At 33.5% G+C, this 10,106-nt stretch overlaps 1 protein-coding gene across 1 annotated transcript; it reads right to left on the bottom strand.

Annotated features, from left to right (window-relative positions):
- Positions 1–5,264: 5,264 nt before the first annotated feature.
- On the bottom strand, positions 5,265–5,860 carry LOC111898260 (uncharacterized). The gene is made up of 2 exons (XM_023894189.1): positions 5,765–5,860; positions 5,265–5,675 (listed from the first exon to the last, which is right to left on the bottom strand). The coding sequence occupies exons 1-2, from the start codon at positions 5,858–5,860 to the stop codon at positions 5,265–5,267; spliced, it is 507 nt and encodes a 168-aa protein (XP_023749957.1).
- Between the last annotated feature and the right edge of the window lie 4,246 nt (positions 5,861–10,106).

A 10,106-nucleotide genomic window follows, 5' to 3' on the forward strand; every position in this document is an offset into this window, starting at 1 on the left:
TGATCATAAGAGAAAGTTAATGTCTAAAGTAGTTCCATGTCATGCTCCAAAAGAGTCAATTTGCTTTTATTGCCAAGAGAAAGGGCATTGGAGACGAAGCAGCCCCATTTACCTAAGAGATCTAAGAGATGGGAGAGTCGAAACGTATGGATATAATATAGGTAAAATCCATTGACTAACTCTTTTAAGCTTCATTCTAGATTCTTAATACATAATGTGATAAGATTACAATTGATGTTTTGTAGAATCGAAGAAAAGAAAGGGAGCTTAAAGGAAGAAGTGAGCAGAATCTAACCATGAAGGAATGGATTTCGATCGTATTTCTCGAAGATTAGATTATTAAGCTACTACTTAGAGTTAGAGTTAGATTGCTAAGAAATATGTATTAGCATAAGTTTTCAATGAATTGCATTGTAAGGAAAAAATTTTCCGCAATAAAATAAATCATTTTAAATTTTATTTATTTATCCTTGCAATGGCGTGTATGAAAAATTGATGTTAAAATGTTTCTATTATTAGCAATAATGGATTTGGTTCTTATTATGTTATTTATGGAAAGTTGAGAATTTACCAAATAGGGAGAGTTTCTCATCGCCCAAAGTTTCAATTGGACAAAAATTTGGAATCACGCAACTTGTTTGCACGATGAATGAGAAATTTCATATTTGGAAATTAGACAAATTCATTGACAAAGTGTCAAGTGAAGGGCTAAGAGATCGAGCACACAATGTTGCGTGTTGATCAAGTCTACCATAAGAGTAACAATGATATTCGTCATGATTTACTAAAGGTTTAGTAAATATGATTATACTTACAAGATTAAGTGTAATTCTGAATTGATTAAAGGGTTTAGATCAATAGCAGAACGAATAAGAAGAATCAAGTAGGCAGAAAGATAAAAGTTTCTCCATTCTAAGAAGATGGGAGAGTACCTTTTATGCTTTATGATAGGTCTTAATGATTAAGAACCATATCTCAATTGATCCTCTAAGTGAGTCTTAGTACAATTGTATGTCTAAGAAAAGGAATCAAGAATTGAAGAAATGGTTAAATCAAGAAGTCAATCATACTTCGTTCCAATAACAAGTCTTAAAGTTAAGATTGTGAAATTGAGTGAAAAGTATTAAAAAGGTTTGTAACATTCATCAAATGTGGAAAGTTGTGATGTCTTGGATAAGACAAAGACCAACTAAGACCAATTTATGAAGTGTTTTGATAAAAACTACACTAACTCTTGAATATTTGTTTGTCAAGAAATGTTTTGACAAGAGAATCTTATATGTCAAGGAGTCAGTAGGAGTCTTAATGGTCTTGAAAGGTTTCAAGAACAAATCAAATAAACCTTACCGATCATCACTAGCACACGAGTTGAGGTTTACAACCTATCGTGTTGACATTATTTTGTTTCTGTGCCAATCCAATCGAGTTAATTATGCATGTGAGTTCTATGAGTTCTCATTTTGAACGCATAAAAGGCAAAGCACCTTAATCAATGAAAGGTACATTGATAGGAAAGAGTGAGCTGCTTAACTACTTGGAAGACATGGTGGGCAGCTGTGCTACCATAAGGCAAGAAATCAAGATTAAGAAAGTTCGGTCCATATGAGTTTGAATTTGTCGTAAACTTTAGTGTTGACAAATTCACATGGATAGGAACACATACACCGTTTAAATCTAAGTCTCATAAGATTTCCTCCTTCATGAAAATGATTGTGAGGAAATGCTTTCACTAAGAGAGATTTTAAGAAGATAGTGATTGTAAAATTGCATTCTCGAATTCGATTATGGTTACGGTATCCCTTTCCATAATTTGAATTGTGAGGTTTGGCAATTAGTCTTAATTGTTTAGACACACATATGAACTATCGAAGGCAAAGGTGTATAAGTTCAAAAAGCCTTGATAAAAGATTATCAAAGCACTAAGTATTAGAAACATGAACTTAAGAAATTCAATAAGTATTGTTTTTCTGAAAGTTAAGATGTTTATGAATACATGTCAAAGCTAGTGGGAGCATAAGTGTTATGTTTTATAATAATCATCATGATAGTGGGAGCATAAATGTTATGATTGTATGATTATTAAGGAAAGTATTGCAAGGTTAGCAATATTAATTATAGAAAACAAGAGTCATACTTTGTAAAGTCGCAATAGTTGAAGAGTTGTTTTGCTATAATTAAGGGAGAGAATATTATGCTTCATTTCAAATCTAAAGGCTTAGGTTGAGAAATGTTAATAAATTTAGTCAAAGGTACATAGTGTGTTCTTAAAATTTCGATTATGATTACGGCATCCCTCTTCACAATTCGAATTTTGAGAACATAGCAAATAAAACATTATGCGTCGTGTCCCATACGCTTCGGGTATAGGATCGATTGAAAATGTTTTAATGTTTGACCATTCTAAAATTTTCCAAATGTCTAGCGCATTTAGAGGGAAAAAGGACTAGAATCGGTTTTGACTAAAATAATTAAACAACTATCAAAGGACAATCCAAAGTTCGACGAGGATTGGTCGCTTCTGAGTAGTTAGAAGTATAGTATTGGAAAATATGGAAATGTTTCCATATTGAATGGACCATATCGACATCATTACGAATAGATAAGATTCTATTAAGAATGAGTTGTCATATGGAAAATATGGAAACGTGTCCACATTGGGAATTGAATATTAAAAAAATCTGTGTCTAAGATTAGGAAATTTTATGCATAAGGATGTTCAAAGGAATGTACTTTGAGTGAGAGACATCATATCTAAGGAATTGTCTTGTAACAATCTCCGATAGAAGATTTTGTAATATCATTGGCAATAGTCTTTGTGACTTTGGTGCAGTGACATTACAAAAGGATCGTTGCCTAAAATGTTAGAATCTAGCATACTCTATAAGTAGCAAGAATTTGATATTCTTTAACTTATGAAAAACGGATTTGGAGTTGTGAAATGAGAATGATTGTAAAGGTGTTCAATTTGGTCTATTTCACAAAGTAAGAACCATAGGTTAACATTGTGTGCATGCTAAGAGCATGGGACAAGTGTAATAATTCAAGTAAGAAGTTGATTAACCGAAACGACAAATAATGAGTAATCAATATGGTGATAAATAAAAGGAGTTTTATTTATACTCAAAGGTTTAAGGCCATATGGGATTAGTATTATTCTTGTGTTTCACATTTGCATGTTTTGACTTCCAGAATAATTGAATTTATTAAGAATAATCGAATTATTCGAACGGGCCACAGTCGTTCATATGTTGGAAGTAGGTATGAATGAAGATTGTCATGAATTGGTTTGTAGATTGTCTAGAACGTATTAGACATAGCAAAGGTTTGATGCAACGTTCATGAGTGCTTATGAATGTGATTTGAGCATTGGATTAAACCGATGCTCACTTGGATCACTCCATGAATTGTATCACGAGTGATTGGTGAGACGATAACATTTTATATTCTTGAAACCGAGATGTGTGAGTTGTATCTTGCAAATCAGTTGCACATTGATAATATGTAAACGCACTAGTAACTTGGTGTTATAAAACATATTGTTGTGTGTGATTCGGTGAGTGAGTGCAAGCAAGCATTGTATCTAAGTTTATCCGTTCCTTTTATCCAAGGTAGGATAAAAGCGATATCTTTGGGCCCCTCGATGATTTTGTGATGACAAACGTAAATGCTCGGCCGGGCTAGGGCTAATTTGATTTGTTCAATTAGTTTGTCGTCATAAATCGGAAATCGAGATATAGTACAAAGAGAATGATTTGAAATCATATCTCATATGATATCTAGAATGGAGGAATATATGATCCCTTATCTAAGGATACGCATATCTGATATGATCAGAGTTGACAGCGGCTTTGGAAAGCTACGATTGCAGATCAGGATCTGAAGTCATACGCAGAATAGTTATTAGACTTATCCAAGTGGGAGACTGTTGGATTAGTGTCTAAGTCCATAACTATTTTGGTATGTACTTGACCCGATGGTGCATGGTCCTTTTGGGTTGCCTTCACCAAAGCAACTTGATTGGAGAAATAAATAAAGAGAGAGGTTATTATGATTTATTAATATGTTATAAGAATAATATATTAAAGGAGAAATCATATTTGTTTAATTAATATTGGTCAATAATTAATTAAGAATTAATTTTGTGATCAAGTGTAATTAATTAAACTAGAGGGGTTGAATTGTAATTATGTGATAACTACAAAATAGGGCAATGGTTATCCTTGTTAAAGGATGGACGAATTCAAGGATAAGGATATCCTTAAAATCGTCCAAGGTCCAAAAGATAGGGATTTTCAAGGCTTATCTTATGGTTGCTTGATGGGCAAGTAACTAGATAAGGATAAGGACTGAAACCCTAATCCTAACCCTATATAAAGACCCCAAGGCTCATGAATTCGAAAAAGCCTTCCCAAGAGGTCCTAGAAACGAATTCAATACCTCCCCTCTCTCCTTATACCTTCTCCACTTGCTTATGGTGTTTGTAAGCCATTAGAGGAGTGACACTTGTGACTCTAAGCCTTTCAAAGTCAATTCAAGGAGGAATTGGGATTGTTATTGCTACATAACAATCAAGGTACTATCTTAAACCTAATTATATGTTAATATTGATTTCCATATGCTAGAATTAGGGTTTATAGTCTTGGATAACTTGCATGTACAATAGAGAAACCTAGATCCAAGCACTATGGTTTGTATGAGCACATAGGATGTCTTATGACCAAAACCCATCAGTACCATCCGTGATTACTTGGGTCGCTGAGGTTCATAATATTGAACATTTGAGGCAAAGTGATAGCTTGGTCATGAGCATTATTGTGGAACCAATTCCAAAGTGATGGGACTGTTTGCTGGGACGCAAAAAAGGCAGTCGGGTGGACTGGTGGAGTGTTGGGTCGAAACTGAAGTTGGGCCGAGGAAGCAGGAGATTGGACCTACATCTAATGTGGAAGGGGAAGCAGTCCATTAGAGAAGTTTGAGGGCCCAAATTGCTATTGCTGGTGGGTTGAAGCTGGCAAGGGATACCAGTCGAAACCCCAACCATGAGGGGCATGTTGCGGATTTCTGGAACTGTGTTGATTTCCACGACCACCACCACGTCCGTTTCTACAACCATTACGACCACCTCGGGAGGTATTGTTTCCACGAAAATCACGAGAATTGTGGTTAGTATTCACATGTTGAACATTGAGAATTGAAGGAGATGATGAGTTGTCTTGATGATTACTTGTAACTAGCCTTTTTTGAAGCTGATTCATGGCCTTTCTTCAAGAGCCAAGATGGATCGTGTTTCCAATAATGTAGGAAACGGGGTATGGTGGTGGACTAGCAATATGATCAAAACGAGGGTTAAGACCATTAATGGTATAGTTGACAAGATTCTTCTCAGGAACAACAACTTCAATGTTTTCAAGTAAATCAACAAGATTTTTAATCTGGGTGCAATAGGCATTGATTGTGGAGTCACCTTGTGTGATATTCCAAAGTTCCTGGTCCAACTGCATTTCTCTTGCATCTTTGTTGTCATGAAAAAGATTTTCCAAGGAGTCCCACAAATCATAAGCATTCTGATTCTTCTTGTGAACAGATTGAGTGAGATTTTGGGTGATTGTACCAAAAATCCACATCTTGACTAGAGCATCAACACGATCCCACTCTTTCTTGTTAGCTGCAATCGTCTAATCATCACGAGGATTAAGATGTTCTGCCACACCAAAGGCAGCACAATGAGTTTCAAACACATCTCGCCATGCATCATAGTTCATGCGCTCAATATCGAGAGTAAATGGGATGTAAGCTTTGATATTGGTAATGCCATAAGGTTTATCAAAGTATTTGTAGCAGAAGAAGAGGAGGAGACCATCGTGTAGCCGAGAGGAAAACAAATTGAATGAGAAGAGAAGCAATCGACACAGGGAAGAAGAAGTTGACGGCTAGGGTTTTAGCGAGTCTTGGTGCATGTCTTCTATTTCGATTGTTCTATAATTTGGCTTGAGCTTCTCGCTTAAGTCTTGTGGTTTTCTTGGGCTAATAATATTTGTTTGTAGTTCCAAAAAAAAAATTAAATGACTACATTGAATATTTTTGTAGTTTTCTCTTGATTGACTTATATATAAAAATTGTATTATATTTTTGTTATTACTATCATTATTCTTCTTAATTTTACTATTTTTTTTTATTATTACTATCATTATTCTTCTTATTTTTACTATTATAATTATTAATTATTAACTTTATATATTTTATATGTAGGCAAATGATCTATTGCAGTGTTTATGAGTTTATTCATTAAAATGTGTTTTTTATTAACAGATAATAGGTGATTAATAAATGATTTTATTACAGATAATAGATTTGGTCAAACATGAGATCTTATGGTATGCGCATATGAGGTGTCCTTCACGCTACAGCATTAGATCTATATCTCTCTATAACAAAAAAAAAAAAAAAAAAAAAAAAAAAAAAAAAAAAAAAAAAAAAAAAGAAAGTTTATTATGAGATTTTGTTTGATCGAAATCTTGTTTTAAAATATTAAATTAACAGCCATATATTCCCTTTGTCAATATTCGACTAGATCACATACTTATAGATTGAGATTCTTTTGTTAATAGGAGTAGAACGTATTAACATTTGTTTAATATTCGACTAGATCACATACTTATAGATTGAGATTCCTTTGTTAAATGGAGTAGAACTTATTAACATTTGTTTAAGATTGTTATTCTTATGGTCATTTTGTTTCTAATAGATTATCTATTTTGGTTAATTCACAAAAGTGTAAAGCAATTCACGGAACTTTTATACTAGGCCCTTTAAAAATAAAATTTTTGTAATTTCCAAACAATAATTTTATTCACGTTAACTACATTCGTATCATATACTTATGGGATATATAAACAAAAACACTATGGATTTTAAAGGTATCTTCGAAAATCAATGATCTTGGTCATTTTGTAATATATACATTGTATATTTGTTGTTATAATTTTATTGTTATCATTGTTTTTATAGTTTTTAGGATTTCTTATGTACATGCTACCAATGATCTTTAGTGTCCTTTTAAATGATAACTTTTAGGCTCAAAGTTCATATCGGTTATTATCGACAAAAACTATGACTGCCTACTCACAGCGATTGGTTTGGGAATGAGAGAGAATGGCGACTTGTAACGTCTCGAAAATCTAAGGTAAAATTTACATTTTTAAAACAATAATCCTACAATGAGTTGTTCCAAAACCTATCAAAGTTAATATATTATAAAAACATCATAGTAATATCATTAATAATTGTCCATGCAGAAAACTTTGGGGATGCTATGTATATGGATGGCAACGGGGCCGGTTCGGCCCAGTTTCTAGTATCCCCGTCCCCAAAACCAATAAGCTTTTTACTCCCCAAAACCGTCCCGATCTCCGTCGGGGACCTTAACGGTGATCCCCATCGGGTATTACGTTTTACCCAATCACCATTGGGGAAACCGATAAGGGTAAATAATCATGTTACATATTTTTCTTTGATGGTATTCAACAAATTAGACCCATTTTAAAATAAAACTAAATTTTTTAAAATGATAGCTTAAGACAAACTATGGCATATAAATCTCAAACATCATCATGAATAACAACAAACTGGATAAATATTATATGTTTCAAACACCATCAAAACCAAAAACAAAAAAAGGTACGATTACTTGATCAAACTACAATACTAATGTCTCAAAAAGCATCACCCTTTACATAATAAATACTAAATGTCTCAAACAACAAGCTGATGACACAAATTACCAACTCAAATTCTCAAATCAAAAGTTCCAAAATTGCCAATTTTAAATCTCAACTTTCTTTATTTTCCTACAAAATATCAAACCGTCTATCAGTTGAGTAAACAATTTAGTAATAAGTAGAGACATTAACCAAGGAAATCACAATAAGTCGGTAATGTTATTATAAAGTCTATTTACCTCTTCCACATCATAATCATACTCAATAGTACGACAATAAGCTTCTGATTCACCCGAACAAGTTTTTGGGAATAAAAAATACAAAATGTATCAATAAAATTTATATCTATAAGTTAAAAGGGAAATTTTAATACCTAAAATTAAATATGCCATACCTCGTAGTTCATTCAAGAGCCAACTTTGAGCACACATCATTGCCTCTCACATCTTCGCGTGTAGTCGACCACAATGAGGGCTTACCAATCTTCCACTGGTGCTGAATGCAAATTCTGACGCAACAGTAGAAATAGGAATTGCCAAAATATCTTTTGCTATTCTTTGTAGTGTTGGGTACTTAAACCCATTTGTCTTCCACCAACGTAGCAAATCAAGGTCCACATCTTATGGCAAAAGTTTCTCTTTCAAATAATTATCCAACTATGTTGTAATGTCAGTATCATCATGTTGGCTAGCAATCGAAGCAATACTCGAGAAAAGTTTCTTAAATTCAACACGATGACCAACCGAAGACCCTGAAGTGAAAGATGAACACCCAACACCCTCATAACTAGTTGTAGTACCAGGAGAACTGGATTCATACTCTTGAAACAAACTATAGACTAGTTCTTTAAGTTTTTCAATTTCACTCTCTCACTTCTCTTCTCCATAAAGCACCGAGTTTATACCGAGGATCTAAAACTGCTTCCATCCCCATAATCCCATGTATAACAGACCAATAGTTATCAAAAATTTTGAAGCATCTTAGTAGCCATCTGCTTATTAACTTCATTAGAAGAACACGCCCAATCAACCAAAGAGTATCTAATTTCACATATATGGAAAAAATACATTTGTTGTAGGATATTTTGTACCCAAAAACATTACAGTTACCTAAGAATTACAAAATAAATAAAAGTTAGTGAGTTATCTAAGGATAGTTTAAGATATGATACATTACATTACACAAAATATCATATAAGAATAGATTTTACCTCATAAAATAATTGCAATCTATCACAAATTTCTTTGGCCAACTCCCAATCACGCTCACTTGGCAAACACTTATTCTGTGATTCTCGTTGTTTTAACTTCTTGAAGACTTCTTTGTAAGATATAGCAACACTAAGCATTAAAAACTAGAGTTCCACCTAGTCTTACAATCAAGTGCTAAGTTTTTTGCAAATGGTATTTCCAAGTTGTGAGCTGTTTCCTCAAATATTTGCTGCCTTTTTGGTGTTGCGGTCCAAAATGCCACACTATCTCTAATCCTTTCAATCTCATCCCTAATGATATCTAAATCGTATTGAACAATTAAGTTCAAAATATACGCATATCATCGCATATGAAACAACCTCCCTCTTTGAATAAGTGAACTCAAAGGAAGTTTCTCCAACAATATGTTAATAATTGCATCATTTGTGGTGCAGTTATCAAAAGGTATTGTGGACAACTTTCTATCAAGTTTCCAATCACACAAGCTGTCATATAGCATATCAGCAAGAACATCGGATGTATGCGGACAAGGCACATAAATAAACCTTGTTCAATAATCTATAGGTTAATAAAAATAAAAATAACTAAATTAAAGCCATTTTTAGTTGAACAAACAAAAATAATAAACATGTACCTCATAATTCGACTTTGCATGTTCCAGTTTTGATCAATAAAGTGAGCAGTTATCACCATAAATCCTTTCTTTTGGTTGTTCTCCGTCCACATATCGGTTGTAACTGCTACCCTACTAGTGTTCTTGTCCAACAACTTCAATGTATTTTGCTTTTCAAAATCATAAATACTCTTTATATCACCTTTAATGGTATTCCGACAAGGAACTTTAAACACAAGCTAGAGATTTCCTTCGAACTTCCGAAAGCTATGATGCTCTACTATTGAAAGGGGATATTCATGAATGGTGATCATCTCTGCAAGATCTCTCCTTGAATTATCTTCATTAAATGTGTAGTTGGAGAGATATGATGAACTACCATCAACCTTTTTTCTTTGTCCCACAAGAATATGTTGACGTATATCTTGAAAGGGTCGTCTTATACAAACTTTAAAATGATCATGTAAATGCCTGGTACCATTTTTACTAGACCCTCCCAACTTCATCTTGCAATACTTCCACTTCGCTTTATCTATTCCATTCACTTTCAAGTTCTTAAAGTGA

Source organism: Lactuca sativa, chromosome 9, assembly GCF_002870075.4.
Source record: "Lactuca sativa cultivar Salinas chromosome 9, Lsat_Salinas_v11, whole genome shotgun sequence".
NCBI lineage: Eukaryota > Viridiplantae > Streptophyta > Magnoliopsida > Asterales > Asteraceae > Lactuca > Lactuca sativa.

What these genes read in the sequence shown, in the direction of transcription:
- LOC111898260 (XM_023894189.1), bottom strand. Translation starts at nt 5,860, where the DNA reads ATGGTCTCCTCCTCTTCTTCTGCTACAAATACTTTGATAAACCTTATG. An exon ending in ATTTACTCTCGATATTGAGC is followed by an intron (nt 5,676 to 5,764) that starts GCATGAACTATG and finishes CGTGATGATTAG; the next exon opens with ACGATTGCAGCTAACAAGAA.